Genomic DNA, 24,721 nt, shown 5'->3' on the forward strand with positions numbered 1-24,721 from the left:
ATCGTTTCAGTAGCTGCGGTAACCTCAGTTCTCTGGTTCTACTTCACTTTTTCCTTAGATCTTGCAGACAGTGCAGAAGTTCTGTCTGTGTTTTCTAAATGGATTTATTCCCTGAAGCAAATAAGCACAGAGCTAATTATCAGAAGAGTATAAACCTTTTACTGTGCACTGAGGAAATATTGCAACATTTAAAAAGGCAAATCAAGAAAAATATAGCCACTAAGTGACAAAGCAACCCAAGAAAAAGAAAACTCCAAGGGATTTGTGGAAGAATGTACCTTCCCTACCACTTCTACAGTAGAAATTCAATCTCATCATGTCAGCTTGGAAAGGGATATTTCAGGATGATGATTAAGAAGTTTCTATAGCAGTGGCATCTTCTGCATAAAATCTGTAGCAGTTAAATTGGCATACTCAGAAAAATAAATTATATGCTTTAGGATATTTTGTTATCATTTACCAACATGCCTACTTTGGTCCTGCCACATTGTAATCTGTACCTTTTTTCTCATATGACCACATCTTTTGTGGATATTATTTATAAAACCATTCAGGTTTTCAACTACATGCAGTGAAAATTCTCTTGTCAAACTCTTTAATATTGCTCTTTTCTAGACACGTGGTGTTTTTGAAAGGATCTTACTGCACTTTTTTTGTCAAAAAAATCTCAGATCTAACCTGAATAAACACCTCATTTCTCTGTGCCACAAATCTTGGTACAACTGGGAAGGAGAGGACTGCAATTTTTATAGATATTAAATTCCAGAGAAACTGACTTTAACAAACTACACTTTTAACTATGGAAAAGTCTAAGATTAATTAATGTGCTGCTAGTGAGTCAGGGGAAGATTTTCATTAGCTCCAAATTCCTATCCATAGCCCACATACAATTCCTTTCCATAGCCCACACACTCAGACTGGGAAAAGAAAAAAAAGCAGAACTCTCTTTTAGTAACTTTTGAAGAATAGAGCCAGTATATAAAGTGTTAAAGAGATGAAAACCAACTTAAATAATTTTTGACTGCTAATAAACTCTTTGCTAACATACTCATTCTAAGCTCCCATTGAACACAATTCTGAACTGAATCACACTGTCAAAATGCTCAGAATAATGTTGTGCACTGCAGAATCCTTCATGTCTAATGATATTTCCATGCCATAAATAACAAGAGTCTTCTAGTGTTCGCTGATCAATGAAATGAATTAGATGCCTCATGTATCAAAATTTAAATAGTACCTCTTCTGGATCACATTGGAAATTCTGATTTAAAGAAATTTTTCTTCCATGCAGATCAAACTAAATTAAACTGGAAAACAGTAATATACTAGAGCTGTGCTATTCAGTGGAAAGCGTGAAAGGCAGCAGCGAGTTTCTGAGGGGAAGACCAAATAACATCTAAATATAGGCTGAAGATTTTAAAGGCATGAATGGCAGAGTAGCTTTATCATCCTGTCACTTAAAAGAAGAAGCACTTTATTCAGATGCCTAAATGAGATGGTATAAATGTACAGAAAACAAGGGTAAGCAAACTATTTAAAACCTGAAAGATGGTTCACATTTGTGCCTTGATTTATTGATTCAGCCAAATAAAGACTGAGTGCCTGGGCACCTGTAATTTCAAACAAAACACAGCTTCTAATAAACTGAGAAGTTAAGAACAAAGTTATACAAATGCATTAGCCTAATTTTCCACTGTGGTTTCATATGACCTTTCCATAACCTCTGTCTCTTCTTGCATTTCAGTGAAAGAGAAACTGACATTCATAAAATTGGATGTCAAATAATAATGTAAATTATTAATAATAAAACAGCATCCTCGGTATAGAACCTTATCTTAGCATTATAGTAAGAAAAGTGGGGTGACATGGTTTAGAGAAAAGAGACAATTCTGAAAGGAAATAAAAATAAGGTTACCTGCACTTTCTTATTCACCACCTTTCAATTGTTTTCTTTATCTAAGTTAGAATTAAAATAAGTTTAAAATATGTAATTGTATTTACATTCAATGACTGCTATGCAACAAACAAGAATGCTTTCCATTACACTTTTTTTTTTCTCTCTTGTATGAATTTGAAAATTAAGAAAAAATGTTTGGCTCATAGTTTTCATTTAGCATGAAAATCTGAGAAGCATGCACATCATGTTTTGTTAGATACAGTCTCAAAGGCTTAGTGCTGTTTGTTTGTTTGGTAGGTTGTGGGTTTTTGGGTATGCTCACTCTCTTCAGAAAACAAGACCCCAATTCTGCTAAGAAAATGCTCATATTTTGACGACACCCACTTATTCCTGGTTCACATTACAGCCCAGCATTGCAGCTAAATGTTAAACAACTCTCATTATTTTTTAATTCCATAAGATTTGTACTTTTAATAAAGATTTATTTATTAAAAAAACAAGCAAACAAAAACCACACAAATAAAAGCTCCACCAACTTTCCATATCTAAACAATGGAAGCCAAAGAAAAACTAGGATCACAGATAGATTAAGGCCCTCTACAAATCAGGTATATGGGAGCCAAGAAATGCAATTTTTAGTGTTCATCTTCTACTTGTAGTCCTCCTGCTGAAGGCAAAATCAAATATACCCTGCAGACCACACAGTTACACCCACATATTCCAGACTTAATGCAAGTAGTCTGTAACCCCTGATTTTAGTAATATTACTGTGTCATCTCTCACGACTACAGTAATTTAAACAGAAAATCATGTTAACATAGTTTATTCAGTTTTAAAATCAGTTTAAAATTCCTTATTTGAGCTCCCTGATATTTTTTAATCGCAGATATGGCCTGGTAAATCTTGCAGAAACAAATTACAAAAGAATGAGGACATGGAGAAGTGCTGAGGGAAGCTGGAAACCTGAGGAAACTGAAAAGAAAGACCTACTGGAAGAATTTGAGTCTACAAAAAGGAGAAACTGCTGTGAATGGACTATGGGATTTCCACAAGTGGGCAGGAAATTAATCTCTGAGCTGCAATGACCCTTTCACCAGCAAGCACCGTGAAGTTACTGAGTTGTGGAAGGTTTTGTTTGCATAGTAAGATGGTGGGAAGAGACTGGTGTCTCTCAAAGCTCCCCCTGCATTGACACTGTTAATCTCTGCTGCAAATAATACCTGCTCTCTGCAATGTCCTTGCATGTTAGTGTGTGCAATGATAAGACAATTCTACCTAATGCTATGGGGTCAACCTACAAACAAATACATTTAGAGATTATTGCAAATGTAAATATGCATACTTAAAAATTCCTAGTCTGACTCTCACAGGAAATTACCAGAATCAGATCCTCCCATAATTGTGAAATAAATCATGGCAAATACAGAAACACAAGTGGTTTGGGGTGGTTTTGAGGTTTTTTGTTTGTTTGGATTTTTGTTGTTTGTTTTTGTTTATGGTTTTGGTTTTTTTTGTTTTGTTTTGGGGTGGTTTATTTAGTTCGTTGTTGTTGTTTTTCTTTTTGTTGTTGTGGTTTTTTTCTTTTTTTTGGTTGGTTTGGTTTGTTTTTTCTTCCTGAAGCTAATGAGAATTCAAAGCTGAAGGTCATAAAAAGAAAAAAATCTACAAGGATAAAAATTAGACTCTTCTGTTAAGGACCCTTATTGATTAATCAAAGTAATTTTAAGCACACTACAACTTGGTACTGCAAGCCTGCCAAAGATCAAGGACTATCTTGATCTTCATGACACTAAAACTTATCTGAGAATTAAAAAATAAAGGTTGCATTAAAGGAATACAAAACCTGCAAAAGATTAATGTTCTGCACCATGAGTGCTAGTGCTACATCTGATCTTGATGAAGTTTCACAGTATAACACCTGCCCAGTTCAGGATTTATTTGAAAAAAAAGAAGGACGCTTTTCTCAGTGGAAGACCAAAGAGGCTTTGGGATGTAAAAAGCCATGAGAAAGGAAAAAAAAAAAAAAGAAAGATCTTCCACCTTTGCTGAGGTCAAAAGGAGCTCTTAAAAATGTTCAGATTTTTCCTTAGAACATTTATAAGAAATTTAGAGAGTTTTTTCTAAGTGTGGTTGTTGATCAGGAAAATTAGATACTGTCTTGGAATTTTACATCTGATCAATGTTTTATGCTTTGTAAAAGGTATCAGCAGGCACAAGGTTACATCTTGCATTATTTATTATCCCAAAAAAAAAAAAAAGGTTAATTAAATTTCTGAGTTCTTTAGAAGAGAAGGTGTGGAAAATGCTCAAAGCCCAAGGCTATACCTCAGAGGCTATTGTTCAGACAAAGTCCTATGCCTGTTTCACAGTTATTATAAAAAGATTTGATTTTGATGTCTGTTGCTGCAGTAAAAATTATTAAACAGCAGCTCTGAGATCCTTCAAAGAACTCTGCCCTGAGACCCATTTAAATCACAACTTTCACTCCTAAATGTGTGCCCTGAAAAGTGCTGGAAAAATGCAAAATATGTCTGCCAGCAAAGATCCCAGAGTCACTTCAAAGTCTCATATGCTAAAAAGCAGCAACGTGATAGCACTCTCTGAGATTATAAAATGACAAATCAATAAAGTAAATCACTCCCAGAGATCTCTAACCTGAGGAATGGGTCCAGTGGAACAACACGAGGGAGCTGGGCAGTCTGGAGGAGACTGAAAGTGCATTTGTTATCTAGGCCACATTATGTAACTTGGTGAGGTAGAAATCAGGAGGGTGGCACCAGCTCTGGGACACACGGCTTGGGACTCCAGGTGCAATGTCACAAGCTATTGCTGAGTTGCTGCAATGACTCTGCGTGCATCCCTCTGCCTGGTTTTATAACCATTCACTGCCCTACATGGCAGGGACACGCCCTAGTCACACTAACCTTATGCTCTTCATCGTCCTCACCTCCTAAGTGAGGAAAAAGCCAAGTTCTCAAAGAATTTTAAGGAAAAAAATCCTAAAACTTCAAATATGAACAATTTCACTTACATCTGTTTCTAGAATAACAATGATTGCAGGTAAAAAGTCCTCCGATAAACCTCTCATCTTCACATTAAAGATGCCAAAATACAAGGGTAATTCTTTAATTTGTCACTATAGCACAATAGTTCTATTGTCATTATATTGCAAGGGTTCCATATTTTTAGAGTTTTGTACCTCCTTGATGGTTCTTATAGGCAGCTCCTCTAGGCACTGACTCTTCCTTGTCCTCACAGCAGCCAACTGAGTCCAGTTCCCCTCAACCACCCAATCCACTCTTTTATAACACTCTTCCTATTGGCTACAGCTGTGGCCTGTTAAAATCAGGCCTGCTCCTAATCCTTAATAATTGGCTCAGCTGCAACTCTTCAGGGGGTTAGATTACTTTCTATGTTATATATTCTATATATTCTGTTCCCCTACATTAACTCTTTTTTAAAATAATTTCTTCCTTTAAAGGATGTTCAAATATATTATTCTTTCTCATCAACTCTTTGGAATGAATGCTTACATCTGGTTGCAGTATAGGAATACAACTAATTATATTCTCCAGTAACTGACAATAAGAAGATTGAAATAACTTCCTAATGTATTCATCTGGGAAAATAAAACACACTGACTGGTATCTGCATTCACTTACATTTTTGCATAATTGTTTGTACCTTCTATGCAAACTCTTTTTGAAAAATTATGCTTTCAATGAAAACTGATTTATTTCTATTTAATCAGTCTCTCATTCTCAATTTGCTTGGAAATATGCTTATGCCATTGGGTCAAAATCAGGCCTAAAACAACACTGTTTGAAAAAATGTCTAAAAAGATAAAAAGTGCTGTTTGAGATTCAGAAAATACAAATAAAAATTTTTCTTGCCCTGGGAAGTAAAAATGCCATAAAAGTTACTCTTGTCAAGTAATGCTCTATTTCACTGTATCTCCACTGATTTCCTTCAGAACTCTTGGGACTAATATTCTGTTATTCTCTCTCATTAGTCAGATGACATTTCATTGACTCAACTACAAGTTTTAATAACGTTTCACAGATCAGTAATGGGAGTAAATAGTTTAAAACTGTGTCCTTTTCCTGGTTGTAGATACTAATTAAATAAAGACCATTACCACTATGCAGCTATATGGAGCTAAATACTAGGAAAATTTACTCTTTGCTATTAGCTTTAAAGAATTTTGCTAATATCTTATTTTTTTCTACAAGATAAACCTTATATCAATGTTTATTAAATCTACAGATAGTCTACATTTTTTTGGAGCATGATTTCAGCAAACTCTTAAGTAAAGCATTCAAGCAAATCTTTGAAAACTTAATTTTTTCCTCTAGTTTTATGGAGGTCAAGTAATCTGCTTTCAGGATACCTGAACCCAATGCAGTCTCTAACTTCTACATTAATGTGAGGGATCGATTGTTTTTCATGCAGTCAGTGAGAAGAATCAATGTAGAAATACACATTCTTTTATGCTGTGAGGAAGAATAAGCAGTTTCCTTAAGCCTTATTCTTGAGTGACTTCCCATAGAAGTAGGGTCAATTATATTGATTTGTGAAAATGTGATTTTAAGCTACTTGATCCAACAAATACAAATGTCCAGAATATACCAGCTGGCATCTGCAAAACCTCTGCTGCATATTTTCACATCCACAGCCTGGGATGGTAAAATTTAACTCCATTAAAACTAACAGGGAATTAGAAAATCCACTGTGACTCATCTCTACCCTTGCTGTGGCACCTGCTAAGCCACACATTTCTACAGGACCAAGCCTCTCCTCTCTACATTGGGCTGGTTAAAAGCAATAACAAGGCCAGGGGAACAACTGGGGGGGCTCCCAGATTTGCTGAGGAGCAGCAGCCAGGGAAAGGGTCTGTGCTGCAGCAGCCAGGTATAATTGTTATATATTATTATTTTTCATCTGTTCTGCAGCAGGCAGGTAAGGGGTCTGTGCTGCAGCAGCCAGGTATAATTGTTATATATTATTATTTTTCATCTGTTCTGCAGCAGGCAGGTAAGGGGTCTGTGCTGCAGCATCCCTGAGCAGCTGCATGCTGGAGGCTGGATGCTGGCTCCAGCTGCCTGCTGCCCTGGCCAGCTTAGGCTGCTGCTGCCACAGAATAAATGAGCCCTGGCTTTACTTGCCACGACCTGGTCAGGACTTATTGTTTTCCTGAATGTCCTTGTGTCTTTACTCATTTTTAACTGGATGGAATTAATTAAATGCCTGGGCAAGGTCCACTGGAACTTCCTAATGAGATCCTGTGTGTATTGGCCTTGTTATTGTCAGCAGAGGGAGTTACTAATGACAGGTTTCACCTTCCTTATTCATCTGCATATTTGTTTTTGGAGGCTTGTTACAAGTCTTTGAGAGAATCTTCCCCTCACTGAACTAGATCCTAAATTATCTTCTTAAATTAAAATGTCTATATGCAAAAGCAATTGACATCAATACCACAAAAGTTATTTTCAACAAATGGTTTTATCCTTTGTTGCTGATTTCCTTCTGCTTCTTTTTTTTTAATTGCAGGGACAGCTTAAGTGGCAGTAGAAAGCTTATTTTAGATCAACAGAATAATGAAATATATTATCCCTTTCACCTAATAATTCTTGCTTGGCTCTCTATAAACATGTTTAAAAATACACAGTTTCTTCTGACTCATAAAATAAACTGAATGCTGATGAAGTGCCCCACCATCAACACTAAAACAGGCACAGTGAACATGCTGCACCTGAACTTTGAAATGTCTCCTGCAATGGATGGGATTCTCTTGTAACTGCCACAGTCAAGACTAGAATGTCTCAAAATCTCACTGGAAAAAGTTTTGATTAGTTGTATCTAGATCTCTTTGGGGAATATTCTGTTTGCTTTTGCACTGCTATCAAAAACCTTGTAATTTGAATTCAGATGGATGGTGAGTGGATATCTCAGCTGCACTGAATACCTGCACTGTCAATATCTTTTGTTCACGTAAATGTTGAAGGGGTCAATTTGAAGAATACTCTACATTTGCAGCTAGTTCAACAGCCCATTACTTTGACAGGATTATTATTATTCCATATACAGATGGTTTTCTTCAAAGAATATGTAGTACAATTTCAAGTGAAAAAAAAATCAAAACATAGAGAAAAAAATCAAAACAACAGTAACTTCAGAGAAATTCCATTAGGAAAATGTATTGATTTTCTCCAGCTGCAAACTTTAACAAAAGAGGTTCATGCTTGGCTATAGTACCCTTTTATGATCTTTTAGTTTTATTTCTGGTTGTTTATCTCATAATCTGAGATAAAACTTCAGTAGTATGATAGATAATATTCTTCAACTTCCTGAAAGTGGACAAGCAATACATATATTAAGAAATGACACTGATGCATACCATGAGCCATGATTTTTCTAAAAATGTTTTTTTACCTTTTCTTACCATTTTTGTTCCACTGTCATAATTCTGGAAGAAGAGAAATTTTTATATTGTTCATCACTTTTCCATTGCTTATACAGTCTTCACTCTCAGTTAAACTTTGGATGGATGGAATGATTTCAGCCAGAGACAGTTTGCTAAGTTTTTAACTTGAGATGGTAATTACCTTCCCAGATCATCTTAACATTTTTTATTTTCAGCTAATCACTACCTAGAGATCTGATTTCACTGACATTACTTTAAATCAAGGGATACTCAATCTGGATGGAAATATCAAGGTATTGCAGTTTGAACCAGCAGGAGAAGCTTCAGTATGACTTCCCATTACTATGTGTTGTTTAATTAGATTATATTCCTTCAGACACTGCTAAATAGAAACTCCAATTAAAATATGGGCTTATGGGTCCTTATAACAGCATAACAGGTGAAGTTAAGTTGATCTGCAAAAAATCCCAGGTACAATGATGGAATAATTTTGCCTCCTTTACAAATTTGAACCTTTCTGGGAAAAAGAGCTGTATAAAACATCTCAATAAATATACTGTTACTTGATGAGTGGTCTGTTGTTATTTGTAGGTGTTTGGACTAATTAATGAAAGAAATCTCTTGATGCCTATCAAAGGCAATGAGCCCATTGTCAATGAACCTATTGTTTTTTATATTTCAGGCAGTCATATCCTAGGTTGTATCTCTAGGTACCAAATCTATTGAAGCCTTTTATCTTCAGGCCTTTAAATTATTTTTATATTATCCAGAATAATCCAGATAAATAATTTTTAGTAATTTGTTTTCAAGGAAAAACTGTAATTTATCATTTAAAGTTAAGTCAGCCAACATATGCATTGGAAATAAAACAAACTTTAATGCAGTTCACCAAGACATAATTAGAGATATTGTAGGAAGGGAAGTTAACAGACCCATGGCAAATAAATTGCACCATGATTTATACTTGAATGACCAGAAGAGATGCACAGATACAAGTAAGCACAAACACATATTTGGTCACTGTGTCCGAAGAAAGTTGATTATTAATTTCTACATAAGAATTAATTTCTATTCTGAACCATATTATGATTTTAAAAAGGTTTTTACAAGCAATGAATCCCTTTTAATGAACAGCAAAGCAACGGCCAATTTTTTACAATGTCTAGGTTTTCACTTGCAAATTAATAATCAGACATTATTTTTAAATAATTTTTTGGTCATCTCACATTTAGTGAAGAAACAATATTTCTAAATAAAATTGATTATACTCTGTACCCATTTATATAAAAAATATTTAATGCAGTCATATTTTTGCATTTTATTCTCACTTTGTACATGTTGGTAAATTTTTTTGTGTGTCATCCCATAAGCACAATAGAGCTGTAGACCAATAAATACCAATAAGGATGTCAGCAAAATATGAAAATAGCCTCACATGGAAAAAATCAAAGGGAAATATGTGAATATGTGAAGAGGGGAAAATAAAAAGAGGACTTGAAAAGATTTTCTTTGGCTTTTCAGATGGCTTTTCTTGGAAGAGAAATGCTAAAAGCATTAGGAGGCTGGAGTAATAAAAACCAGCACAGAACCAGGAGGTGTGTGGGAGCTCTCCAGTCTGCCAGCTAAACAACAGAACATCACAGTGCTGAGCACAAACACCCTTACAGGTATAATATATTCAAAAGAAAAGGGTTTTTTTGTTACCTTAATCAGAACCTGAAGGTGTCCCATGGCTTTTGATGACTTGAAGTACCAGAAGCTGATCATACAACTCCCACTTGATTCTTTCCATATGGAACTCTTCACATGGGCTTTTTCATTTATTAGGCTTATTGCAGTGGCCTCAAGATATAGGAAATGTCCTGAAATTAAATGATGTATTACTGAAAAAATGTTTTAGGTTTTCAAATTAGATTCCAAAACTCAGGAAAGTAAATGCAGAGACATATGAAGAACACTTCCCTCATAAGTCTCATACTAGTCAACCTCAGCTCAGGAGAAAAAATGACCAGTCCTTGTGCACTGATTATATCAGGAATAAACTGGTGGTACCAGCTTAAGATTTGGGTGGACTTGTGTAGAAGACTGGGGACTCTTCCATGTTTTCTGGGTACTTGGATTACACGTCCCTGCTGAACTGCAGTAGCTTCAATTCTGACAGTACATCACACAATAGCCACATCATGATAAATTTCAGGATAAAGTCTCCTGAAAGGTAATCTTCACAATAGGAAGTCACACTATATAAAAACTTTTGGAACAGGAAAAAAAAATTATGCATATATAAATCACTAGGTATCCCTAATGGTTCATATTTCCTTTGGTCATTTTTACTCTGTTCAAATATTAATGAACGTATAAATTATTTAGTCAGATGAAATTGCAAAATTAGATGCCTAGAGTTAGTATTTTTCAACACTGATATGGTCCTTGAGTCTTCCATCTTTATTTTTAATCAGAAGCATAAAAAATTCTCCCAAATTTTCAAATTAATTTTTTTCCTTTGTACAAATAAGAAATGTGTATCTGACATAAACATAAATGTATTATAAATAACAAGAAAATTGTAATTGCACATCTACTAATGTTTGTATATGAATTAGGCAAAAAAAAATTAGTTCACTAGATAATGCAGAAACAAATGGGTTCATTCTAATTTTGACACTTCCCTGGCTCAGATACAACCATAGATGTTTGCCATGGTGTTATCTGAAATCTGAAATCTGAAATCTGAGGTCTGAAATCTGAGGTCAAGCATATATTTAACAAGTGTAGTGGTGTATTTGTGATAATACTTTAAAAATATATATTACTGACAATTCAAATGACTTTTTTTCCTACATATTTTGACGTTTATTGGGTTTTGTCCTTCAGCAGTTTGTGTAAACATTCAGTGACTGCTATCATGTCTTTGTGCAACTCTGCTGTGAATATTTCAATTTAAGGTCAGTTCTGAGCTCAGCTTTGGTAACATCTTTGTCTTAGCTATAGGACCTTCAAAGGCAAAGTATGAAGGCACAGAGCTTGTAGCAGAGCAAGAGCAGATAACTGAGTGCTTTGGCCAAAACAAACCAGGACATGCACTAACAAAGGAGATTTGTTTCTTTAAATTTACTTATTTAACATTACCTAAAATTAAAGTATGAATAGTTACTATGGGAAAGTGTAGAGGTTCCTGAAAATGACCTCAGGCTCTGGAGGAGTGGGACCCAGTGGATCTCAGAGCTGAGCTAACTCACCTTTGCAAATTGCAGCCAGACCAAATGCCTCTCTCCAGACAGATATCAAATTATCTTGCCTGACTCATATAAAAACAACTAAGATTCAATTTCCCTACATTAAAATTATTGTACAATGGTAATTCATATTTTTATATTGTAATACATCTTGTTCATTAAAAATGACACCCTGATTAGAGATTTTAGAACTCCCCTGCTGCCTGTGGAGATATGAGACATTTTGTGAAGACAATTATCCCTTACTTGTGAACTAACAACCTACCAGTTCCATTTCCAAGCGTGTGGTCCCCAGGAGGTCTGAGACTTTGAGGCGAGCTGACCCCGAGCACCCAGTGAAAATTGTCAGCCAGGGAATTTTGCCAGCCACATCTGCCATTCTCAAAGGTGCAGGAAGTTCCACATTCACTCTCGTCTGTATTATCCCCACAGTTGTCTTCAAAATCACAGCTTTGTTCTGCTCTGTAACACTTGCCATTCTGGCACTGCCTATGGCCATGTGAGCAGGAGCCTGAAAAGAGAAGAATGAGGGTGTCCTGGTGAATCACAGTGCCGTGCATCCCAGCAAGGTTACTGGAAGGTTACATTTCAGAGAGCTTAATATTTAGGAGGAGGAGGGTGGTCCAGAGCAGTTTTATTAAAAGCCTTTGGTTCCCCTGAAGTACCAATCCATTATCAGTTTATTTCTTTTGTATTTTGTCAAGTGATTGCCTAAATAAATGACTGTTTCCCTTGTAAAGCCTCAGAGGGCAAGCTCCAGCCAGGCATTCCATCACTAACAAAGCTTTCTAGTCTGACTTAATTGCTGGCATTCTCCTTTCATGTGGTGTTGGATTGAATCATTTTATCTTAGCTGCAAAGTTGAGCCTACTTAGGAGCCCTAATTTGGAAGAAAAAACTTTTCTGTTTTAACTACAGAGGTTTGCCTTTTAATGGATTTTTTTATGAGTTCAGTAGGTTGACGGTGTCCTTTTTGTGCAGTCTTCCTGCAGTTATTGAGGGATAATTCTACTATTGTACAGCCTAAAGTTTGTAGGACTCAGACACAGGATCTATTTCCAAGTTTCATGTTTTCATTTCAGATCAGTTTCTGCAGGACTCTGAATAAAACTCAGCAACTTCAGTACATTCTGTAATCAAGAGGCGAAACACAACATTCTGAAATTGACCCCTTCCCATTTACTCTTTACATTCTCCTGTGCCAGAAATAAATGAAGAATAATTGTAATTAAAAATAGGAGTATGAATATATGAGCTCAATGGACAAAATTAGAATATGTACATGTCCAAAAGTTGCAGAAGTAGGGAGAATCTGAGTTAATTGATAATGAAAATCACATGGTGCTAAAATTGTATTAATTGTAATAATTTAATTTTTAAATAATTAATTGTAAAACAGTATTAATTTAAAGGAGCTAAATGACATTCACATAAGGCTGGATTTTATCAAGAGGTCTGAAAAACAGATTTATTCGTAGAAAGAGGATAAGAAATGGGGTATTCAGTTGTCATGTTGGCAACCTCCATCCCATGGCATTTGTTTCGGCCAGACTCTAAATTACAAATACTCCAAACTGAAAGAACATTGTTAGAACACTTGTTTTTGTTAAAGTGAAAATAGGTCACTTTATTTCTAGATATCAGCTAAAGAAAACAAGCATTACCATCTCCTCTTCAAGTTAAAATCCTCCTAATGCAATTCTTATTAAAATAAATTTAAAATACAAATACATATTGGAATATGATAGAAATATACACCAAGATTTCCAGGGAAATTATGAAATTTTAAGTACTGATTTCTTAGCAACATAAAAATATGTATCAGGTTTGCAACAATATCAGGCAAAGATCTCCAAATCTGGAGACAAGAAAAATGGGTGATCTCTGACCAGGAGAAAAAGACTTGTTTGAAATTCAAAGCTAAAAGTTTATAAAAGCATCTGTGAGAATTTCATTAGTACACAATCTCTGAAAATGGTCCTGGTCAAAAGAATGGTGAAATAGCATCAATGAATCAGTCAGTGATCATCAAAAACTCCTATCAATCTTCTTCAGAATTTCAGTCATCTCTGTTGTATCCCAATGAGTGACAGAGATTTATTATAAAATTGCTGCCTAATTTAGGTGACATATGTTTTTAGGAGCTAGTTATTATAATCCTACCTTTCTTTTAAGTGATTGAAGTGAGAATTTAGCAAAACATTTATTTTGTCAACAAACTAGGAATTTAAATTTCAGAATGAAATTCATGCCTTAAAATATTTTCCCTTGCAGGTCAGTGATCAATAATTTCAATAACTATTGAATTTTGAGGTCCCTTTGTAGCATTGTTTTCAATTTCAGGTTAAAAAAAAAGCAGAGTTGAAAAGTGGAAGTCTTTGTTTCCTGAGGAAAAACAAAAAAATCTGTCTTGAATCCTGGCATGAATGAATCTTTCCAAGCATGTGTAATGAATGATATTACACTGCCTGAGTCTGTAACGTGACTTGCTTCTGGATGTCCTTCCTAGTATAGCTTCTCTTTAAATGTCATTTCTAAGGCTTTAAAACTGTAGGGGAAAAAAAAAAACTTCACCAAACAAACAACCTTCCCTCCTCCCAGAAAAAAAAACAAAAAAAAAAAAAAAAAAAAAAAAACAAAAAAAACCAAAAAAACCCAGGAAAAATAATTTTTTAGAGCTTTCTTTCTTCCCTACTTTTTCTTAATCTTAATGGTTCAAACACTCTGTTCTATAGATTTCTGTGGGTATGAGAGAGGTATTTAATTGAGAGGAATTTCTCCTTAACAAGGTTCAGTAAATCTTTCCTCCAATCAGTGTTTCTTGAAGATTATTTATGGGTAGAATTTTTGTCCTATGTGGTAGCTACATAGACACAACTAGGCTCCAGTAGAGCCTTAGGGGCTGTTAGAGCCCCTTTCAGATAAATATCTTTTATCTTATCGTTATATGTATCCTTCAGATAAATAATCTTTGAATTGAGGAGGGTGTATACAATAGAGAAAAACAGCTGCACCAGTTAATAATCCCCTTGTTCATATACCCTGAGCAAAATCAACAGGTAAAACATTTATATTTTTAAACATGCTTTAGGAGAAGGATTAATCTCCTTATTTTATAAGGATGTTTTTCTTGAATGTATTTTGAAAAAAAATAAATTTACCTGCAAACATCAAGAGGGAAAACAAATTTTTCTTGAGGACAACCTGTCTTATTATTGAAAACTGAGGCAAAGAGGGTCTCAAATACTCAGCCTTTTTCCTCATTTTTTTCTCATATTTCCCCCTGCACCCAATAAGGAATGGATGTTTTCCTTGCCACTCCTTTTGCTATTAATATAAAAATATTTTTATTATCCTTTCCAGAAGTGGCCAGATAATGTTCTAATTAGGATTATTATAAAGTTGTTAAATTTAATAAGTTGTTAACCTTCTTAAACTTATTATATTTAATAGCATCAGCATCGATGTTTTCCAAACCAAAGTTAAATCAAATGAATGAGATAGTTTACAATTATTGGAATTACCCATCAATGGGTGCAAAAATCTAGAGCTGCTTCAAAATATTTTCAGAAGATTTTATTTACATTCACATGGCTAGAAGCATACCTTCTTCTAAATCAAAGCTAGAGCTCCTGTAGAACCATAGTCTGGTATAAAGGCCAGAGTAATTAATCAGCAGACTAAGAGTGTGACATCCCAGGGATAGGAGCTCTCTGGATAATTTAGATCTCTGAGTTTTTCACTGTAAAAATTACTCCATTATCCTTCTTGCTCTGAGTTGACATTACTGTATGACTGAAATCTATGTGTCCTTAAAAAAATAATTTGTTAACAAGAACATCTTTCCTCTAGTATCTCACTACTATAGCCCAAGGACACAGAGAAAAGTGCTTTCATCACTGTTGATGATGCATGGTAATAGTGACTTGTCAATGTAGGAATGTGAAAAATGCATCTCATTTCAAAAGCAGAACTTTAGAAATTAAAATAATTCTGAAAGACTTTCAGATGTTGGGGGTGTCAGGAAAAAAAAAGATTTAAAAAGTATTAGAGTATATCAGCCTTTTTTGTTTTGAAGGAAAAAGGCTTTATTTTCTTGAATTGAGTGCAAACATTTGGTTTTGTAAACCTTGCAGGTACTTTGACATATTGATTTGCATTCTGAACAACTGAAAATTAGAAAAACAACAGCTTGAGTTCATTTGCACAAGGGACTCTTGGAAGAAACTGTTAACTGTCAAAGTTACTGCCACAACAAAGAGCAGGTGAAAGCTCCAACAACCAAAACTTTCTCAACCAATTTCTTATCTTGACCATTCCCACACATAAACACAAGAGAATTCTTTTGCAGTAATCAGATCTGGTAAAATTCAACCTCAGAACCAAAAAGAACCAAAAACATAAACAGCAAGGTAGGATATTGCTATTCAATACAATAGTCCATGAAAGAGCACTGAAGAGACTTCTTTGTTTTGTTTGTTTGTACTTTGTTATTAGAAAAGTATTGATTTTTATCAGTCACTCAATACTCTTTAAGGCACATTCAATCTGTGACACATTCAATAGGTCATAACCTGGTGCTTTGCTTTATTTAAGATTACCAGAAATTCTGACCTGAAGGCAAGAGGGGCTACTCAGTGTAAAAGGTCTTTCTATTATACATCCACAAGATGTTCTCCAGAAAATGATATTTTCATCAACATGTTAGACACTATGAGGTGGTTCATTCACATCCTGAATTTGACATATAACTCTTCAATATTCAAAGGGAAAGATAACAAAAAATGCATCTATTATCAGCTGGGGATCTCTACTATTTATGAATGTCAACCTCTTCCCTTAAAGCATTAGTAATATTCAACAATACAAATGTAAACTACAAATGAAATTGTTCTGGAGAATTTTCACTTGTGAACAGATGAAAAGCGAGAAAGAGCTGAAAGAAACATAACCTGCTCAGAATTTCTATAGAAAATTACAACATTTAAGCAGAGCTATATTAAAACTTTTCAGACATATGTGAATAAGGGTCAGGTGTAGGAGAAACGAAAACTGCCCAAAACTGATTAAATTGAATGTCATGACCCCTGTGAATCCTCATCTGTCATTACTCAGGAATAAATTTCAGGATTACTGTATTTACCACCTTCATCTGAAGAGTATGTGATGATTAAAAGATTTCATTGATGTCTTGAACAGCCTTCTGCACACATTTAAGCCTGCACTGAAGAGGTCAACAGGAAAATGAAAAATGCCTTATGCTCGATGGAGGAGAAAGATATCAACAAACTCCTTAATCACACAGTATCTTGTAGAAATGTAGCTTCAATTATGTTAAGCTTTTCCCTTCCTCTGAGTTACATGTTTTTTCTCAGACACTGAAAGAAAAAGACTAAAATTTTACCTATAAAGGCAGCAAAAGTGCTTTGAGGTGACATTCTGAAACAACTCTGAAAGAATTATTCTTGGCACTGTTATGCCAAAAATATTGTTACACTGTCTCCTAGTGCCCATAAGGAATTCTGTTCCTTATCTTTTTTCCAGCCAGGATGAACAATTAAGACAAAATTATTTTTTTATTCTTGTCATTTAATGTTAATCCAATCAATTACAGTCATTTATTCCTGAAATCATTATTAGCTTTATTAACTGCACCGTCATTCAGCACATCTTCACATTTACCAGCACACTTTGAGGTAAACAAGTAGTAGCACATGTGCTTAGCAAGTGACTGAACATGGAAAGAGCAGAACAGCTCATGGTTAGAAAAACAACCTTGATGAAATTGCTTGATGCCACTCCACAGGATTTCCACAGAGCTTACCATGTAAGTTCTGCCATTCAGCTTTCCTCTGCTTGGAAAGGAAGCTAAGGGAAATACAGAGATAAGTACCAACAGTCCTGAAACCCAGAAAACGACACTACCTAAACCCCTCATACCTACCTAGCCCAAAACTTCATCTTTAAGTCCAATTGAAGCTGAGTAATTTCTAACACAATATTCTTTTGAAGATTTGACAAATTCCTTGATCTACTGCTTGTCATCAGAGTGGATCTCATGAGCAAAGTGGATATTGTTGACAGGAGAACTGCCAAAGCCTCAACTCTGGACCTGAGGAGAGCTGACCTCAGACTGCTCAGGGAATTAGTTATTAAGGTTTCCTGGGAAACTGTTTTTGCAAGTGCTGGGGTCCATCAGTGCTGGTCACTTTTTAAACATCATCTCCAAATAATGGCACAGAAGCAGGCAATTCCCAAATGTCAGAACTCAAGCAGGTGAAGCAGAAAGCCATCTTGGTGGGACAGGAATCTTCCCTTGGAAAAAAGGGCAAAAAGAAGGTATATGGCCAGCAGCAGTGGGAAAAGTCATGCCACCTGCCCTTGACGTGGGAAAAGAGATGCTGCTTTGCACTGTAGGGAAAAAAATTGTGTGGCAAAGGCTCAGCTGAGCAGAGCTGTGGATGGACAATAAAAAGAGTTTCTTCAAATATATTAACGGCAATTGACCCACTACAGGGCAAGGATGGTCTCCTCACAAACAGGGACAGGGACAAGGCAGAGGTGTTTAACACATTCATTACCTCTTGTCCTCAACATGCATGATGGACCAAGAGGCTGATCTGATTTTAAGCAAAAAATTATTTTGGTCCTTCCACAGGCAAGAATGCTTATCAAATTTTGACAGTTAACAGTTTTTATACACCTTATTTGTGCATTAACTTTGCTTATCCTAACACTAAAGAGGATCCAGGCACATCTAGGGATAGTTAGGTACCTTGTGAAAGCTAAAATAGCATTTTACTTGGAAGTCATATTCTGTTGAAAAACTTGAAAACAAAAAAAATCAGAGAATGAAAATGAACTGTGCATTGAGTTGCCTGAAATCTTTCATGATGTAAAGCATGAAGTATAAACTGAACTTTCAAATAAAGTTTACAAACATCTTGTTCAAAATAATGTTTTTCTTTGTCTACAGTACATTATATTGAAAATGTAAAAACTTACCTAGTAATGTAAAATACAGTCCAAAGTGACTATTGATAAGCATGTACTTAAAAACCATTCTAGTTAGATCATGTTTCCTACAGTTAAAGAAGGAGAATAAATAACCACACTTGTCTTCAGTCTTAACCACATCTGGAAATTTTGTTCCAGGATGTCATTTGTCGTTTACATTTGTATTGTTGAATAATCCTACTGCTTTAAGGGAAGAGGTTGACATTCATAAATAGTAGAGATCCCCAGCTGATAATAGATGTATTTTTTGTTATCTTTCCCTTTGAATATTGAAGAGTTATATGTCAAATTCAGGATGTGACTGAACCACATCCTCATAGTGTCTAACATGTTGATGAAAATACCATTTTCTGGAGAACATCTGAGGTCTTGTGGATGTATAATAGAAAGACTTTTTACTGCTTATTCTATGTGTTTTACATGCCTTTTTTTGCCAGAGAAAGGGTTCTCAACATAGTTTTTTCATACTTTCAGTTCTGGAACCAGTGTTTCTCAGAAAATTCAAATGCCCAGCAAAGGTGTACTGCATGAAGAAAAAATAGGACTAGATTCTGTGAAATATAAATTTTTTTCAGATCACTTTTGCTGCTGCAATACTTAGTAGTAGAAACATCCTATATTTCTAGGACTCCTCTGTACTGTGACATAATTTCTCTACTTTTAGATGTGTAAGAAAAAGAAAAGTCATTACAGACAAGTAAGAGCAACTTTTTATCTAGTTCTTGGAATGCAGAGCAGAATTAGAGCTTTCATGCTCTCAGCTCACCCAAGGGAAGGCCAGCTCTGAATCTGCAATATGTAACACATAGAGAATGTCTCATAATGAGAGCTAATAATGACAGTAGCACTGGTGGTCCTAAGAAAGCTCACATTTTACTTAGTTCTCCCAGTAGAGAGAAAATGAAAGAGAAGGGCTCTTCAAGAGGGTTTTCCTTTATAAATATAGTACCAGAAATTCCTCTTCCAATTTTTGGTGCAATTTGGTTATAAAAGCTATTCCCAGACCCCAGCTACTCATTGCCAAAAGGAATTACCAGCTCATACTATGAATGTAGATATAGATACCTGACCTCACCTGCTGCTCAGAAACTCTCATCAAACTGCCAGCACTGAAATTCTTTTCTCCTGACCTTATACTTATTTGGATGCCTGCTCTGGGACACCTTTCTCAGAAATAAGTCCATGGAGACCCAAGAGCTAAAGAAAGTTTTGAAGATGTTAAACAGTTTTGTGAAACAGAAAAACAAGGGCTGACAATGCCCTACCTCCAAGGACCTTAGATGACATTAATCATGTTCTGAGATGACATTAATCACATTCTGTCTGCCAGTTTCTAGAGTTGTAATCAGTTGTGGGCCCAATTCAGGCTGTCCTCACATCTGACTACTGATCCAAAGAATTTGTGGGCTTTAATTTCACTGTCTGAGAATAACTAGGGAAAAATTTTATTTTTTGGACATAAAATTATAATAAAGTAGGGGAAATATCTTAAAATTATATGTACTTTACTGTATATTCAAATGTGGTGGTTGGTTAGGGACTGAAACGTGTCCTAAATCTCCAGAGAACAGTGGAAAAAAAATTTTTAACTCCCCTAAATTACAACCCATTCTAAATTTTTGCCATTATTTTCTAAATTAGACCAGTAAAATAATTTTCCTTTTTAGTTTAGCAAATGGGCACATTGCTTTCAAAACATTATACAATCTGGTAAGGTTAGAACTCGAAATAAAAGGAGATAGATCAGAGTCCAAGCTACAGACCAGCAAAAAGAATCAGAAGAAACTGTGGAATTAAAAAGGTGGTGCAGGATATTTCCTGTTAAATTGATAAAGTACAGTGATAAAGTAAAATCTGTGTAAAGTTAGACCCATTTGGAATTTAGTTGGAGAAAGCTCAATAGAATTAGAAAATAGAATTAGAAAATACACTACCAAAACCTGGGCTATATATTTTCTCCTTCACAGTCAATAAAAAGGATAATTTTTATAATAACAGGTGGACAATTTATGTAGAAATTGAATTCAAGTAACCTGCAGTCATGACTACTTCATGTTCAAATGTAGTAGCTTTATACCAAGCTCCCAAAGCAATCTACATATTCTACAGTATTTCCACCACTTTTCTGGAAAATATGGAAGGAATTGTATAATGTACCAGAAAGGAGAGAGAAAAAATTAAAGGCATAGATTTCTTGGTTTTAAAATACCATAATGATAAACCTTTTGTATTATTGTATAATGAAAATGAAAGTTGCCCCTTGTGTGAAATTTCATTCTAGATGTTATCTGAGAATATGTTCAGGCACCAATGGATAAAAGAAAGTTCACAATCTGCTGTATGTAATTAAGGCAACTACATGGACAGATTCAATCTCTGAAAGAAATGTTGAGTTCTCTTTATAGGCTTGTTTTTGTTTGGGGTTTTTTGTTGGGGGTCCTTGTTTAATTGGTTGATTGGTTTTTCTTAAGCTTTTGTTGCTGCTTTGGGGCTACTTGTTTATTTTTATTTGGTTTCAGGTTTGTTTTTATTTCTTTGTCTTCCCAGAACTGGTTTTAAAATTTTTTAGAAATACTACTTTATTCATTTCACATCCTGTTCTCTCAGTCAATTGTCAATGCTGGCTGTTTTAAATGAAGCTATAAATGCTTTGTTATTTGATTAGTTCTGCATAAAGAGATTTTTTTCCTCTTTTCAGTAGATCACATTATGCACTGAAGCATAAAATTTTATTATTCTTGTAATTATATATAAGTTACAAAAACTGCCAAAGTTATTTCTATTTATGTGTCTGTAAACTTTTATAGATCAAATTATAACTGCAAAAGAGCGATAGAAGCAATATCCTTTGGCCTTTAGAGTATACTCTAGAGTTTTGAGCTATATTTCAAATGAAAATATTTTTGGCAAATCTGATTTCCTGGTTATTCTATTACTTTGCATATATTTATTTTAATTATGTTGCTGACCGAATTCTATATATTTTAATTTTTTTTGTGAAAGAGAAATTTGTACTAAAAGGATTTAAAAATCAGTATGGCACAAAAAAACCCAAAAGAAAACTATCAACTAAAACAAAAAAATCCCAAAGAAAGAGCAAAGAAACAACAAGACTGTAATCCTAATCCTTTACTTTTAAAAGACATGGGAAGTGCATGAGTGATGAGTCAAGAAAATTTTCCAGTGATATAAAGGTATTCAGGGTGATAAAAGCTAGGAATAAATATGAATAATAGGACAAGTTTTTTGTGAAAATGAATGTGCTTAATGGGACTGTACCCAGTGATAGTTATGAACTAAAAAACCTTTCTGGCATCAGCTGCCATTGCAGGACATTCACTTTCTCATAATTCCTGTAACATCCAGCCCCCACAGGTGCATCAGTTATTTTATACAACTGCAATGGAGATAAACAGTCACAATTTAGCAAATTAATTGAACCTTGAGTGACTGGTGATGAAATGTGATATTATTGAGTTACAGAGAATAACACAGTCCATCTTTCACAGGTTCTGGAATCCTATCAGTACCACTCTTAAAGAGTGACACAGCACAGTACAGAAACAGTTCAAGAACACAAAAGCCCAATGTTCAAAAAGGACAAAACAATCAAGGTTTTAGGATTCATCAGGAAAGAGAGAAAAAAGAACCATTTTGTTACAGTATCATTCCTCAGGTCACTCATTTCCAAAATGCTCTACACAGACCTGATTTTACAGTCCCAAAAGAGTATAGTGGATTATTTTTTAAGTCAGAAAGGAAAACATAAGGAATAGCTTCCATGTAAGAAATAAGTTGAAACTCCTTCAGTGTATAATGTTGCTTAAGGATGATTTCATAGAGAGAAATATGCAGTAACTGTGTTTGACTGTTGATCATTTTCAGTAAAAGAGGGTAAAAACAGAGTCGCTTTCTCTGCAAGTGGCAGAACTGTTCAACTTGCTACACAAAATGAGAAGTGGGCTATACTTCTGAAAGTATTTCTAGGGAAACTAGGCTCTATACAGAAGGTAAATACATTAAGGTTTGCTACATATCCAAAGCCACATTTGGTTCACAAGGTCTCCTAAAAAGGAAATATTAGGAACATTAAGAGGAAGTACCATATATGTTCATTCTCTCACTGACAGCAGTAGAGAGGATATCAAGGGAAATGGACCTTGATGTGATTCTCTGTTAATATTCCTATGTTCTCAAAATTCTCAAAGACATGTTCCACACTTTGGTGAATTGTTTTTAATTTGCTGAAAATAACTGTCTTCTCTACAAAGCTGAAGTCAGCAGATACCAGTTCCCTAGTCTCTGGAATAACTTTTCTCTATTGTAGCCTGCTAATCTGATCAGGCAGCCCTTGGCAGCTGTTGTATTCCCAGGTGAATGGAAGGAGACATGAGCAGAAACTCTGATGGAGGGATCTGCAATTTTTATAGTCAGTAACAACACTGCAGGAGGGAAGGGATAGAAAGAAGATAGGAAAACCAAGTTTAGAGATCATGAAAATTGTTGTCAAATCCATGCTGTCTCATTTGTAAACAACTGTAAGTATAAAATACTATTCATGCATAATTATTCCACCATTAATCTCCATGGCTGCAATGAGACAGCCTAACTCACCATGGTATTTACCACAGGCTGCAGGGGAATCTCCTGCTCCTTCTTCCCTTACCTTGGTGCCAGCAAAGGCACCTTCTCTTGCATATTCTCACTCCTCTCTCTGACTGCAAATGCTTTTGTGCAACAACTTTTCCCTTTCTTTAATCTGTTATCGCAGGGATGCTGCCACCATCACTGGTGGGCTCAACCCTGGCCTGCTGGGCCCATCCTGAAGCCAGCTGGAATTGGTTCTGTCTGACAGGAGAGAAACTTCTGGCACCTTCTCACAGAAGTCACCCCTGTAGCTCCCTGCCACCAAAACCTTGCCAGACAAACCAAACACAGAAACAACTGCAACTTTCACGAGGTTCAGTGTGGCCAGGGTCTCTTCCTGGGCTGATGTGGACACAGGCAGCCTTTTACACAAGGCAGAACCTAACTGAAAAATCTTACCACACTGCACAGACACAGCAACAAGCACAATAGCATTGTTAAAACAAAATTTCCTTTGCATTTTCCTCTACACAGTACCATTGTGACACAGAGCAAAAATTGATGTTCATACAATGAAAATTTGATAAGGGCCAGCCTAAAATGATATTTATTGTTTCTCAGGCCCAGCAATTTAAGCGGCTCTCAGTGGCTTTGCAGTTCAGCATTGTTGTTGCTAAGCAGCATATTGAGAACAATCTACAGTATCCTGTAGTTTACAGGAAATTACAATGCAAGCTTTCAAAATTATTTTTTCTCGTGGTCCAGTGTTTACTTCCTGTCTTTAACATTACTGCATCTTTGGCTGAAAGAAACAGCCACCTTAGAATATATTTTTTTGTTAGTGTGCAGAATTTCGAGGTGTTTATATAGAATCAGGGAAAAATTCTTCTGAACAGTGAGCCGGTGTCACAGATGGGAACATTCAGTGATTCTGTTCAATTTCATCTTTACACTGCATTCATTGCCCTATGACTCTATGCACAGAAATAACAAGCACAGACTCCTTAGCATACTTGTCTCCCACAGTGATATGGCTCAATAAGACTCAGAAGAATCTCCTTTGATACGTGCATTACAAATATTATCTAAAACAAATAAAAAATTGAAAAGTAATTGTATTAGAGTAGATCTCAAAAACTATGAGTTTATCTCTTCAAGAAAAAACATTTTTATTTTCATAGGAAATATATTCCCTAGCTGAAGACAAGAAGGAGACAGATCTTTGCTGCATGATCTTCTTTATCCTCAGAAACTTCCAGAAAATTGATCAATGGATAGAAGTGTTTTACTTTTGGTTAAACTTTCAATTGTTTCTACATAAAACCAGATAAGTCTAGGGCAGCTGATTTTTGCAGCTGATCATCATAGCTATTTTTGCTAGTTCTATTTTAAAAAGTTGCATTACAGAGCACTTTTCACAACATCCAGCATGCATTTTTCCACAGTTCAGAACATTTCTATGGGCAGAAACAGACCCACAAGCAGTGATGCAATGTACAGATACCACTGCTAAGCAGCAGCTGTAAGTTGAACCCCTCAGTGGGTGATGTAAATTCTTAT

At 35.3% G+C, this 24,721-nt stretch overlaps 1 protein-coding gene across 1 annotated transcript in view; it reads right to left on the reverse strand.

The window, feature by feature from the left end:
• Nucleotides 1–24,721, reverse strand: part of MALRD1 (MAM and LDL receptor class A domain containing 1) — a 217,304-nt gene that overhangs the window by 104,648 nt on the left and 87,935 nt on the right. The window contains exons 22-23 of the mRNA XM_077191926.1: nucleotides 11,823–12,068; nucleotides 10,026–10,183 (exon numbers count right to left, since the gene is read on the reverse strand). Coding sequence (XP_077048041.1) covers nucleotides 10,026–10,183; nucleotides 11,823–12,068 — 404 coding nt within the window. The remainder of the gene's footprint in view (nucleotides 1–10,025; nucleotides 10,184–11,822; nucleotides 12,069–24,721) is intronic.

This window comes from Agelaius phoeniceus, chromosome 1, assembly GCF_051311805.1.
Source record: "Agelaius phoeniceus isolate bAgePho1 chromosome 1, bAgePho1.hap1, whole genome shotgun sequence".
Taxonomy (NCBI): domain Eukaryota; kingdom Metazoa; phylum Chordata; class Aves; order Passeriformes; family Icteridae; genus Agelaius; species Agelaius phoeniceus.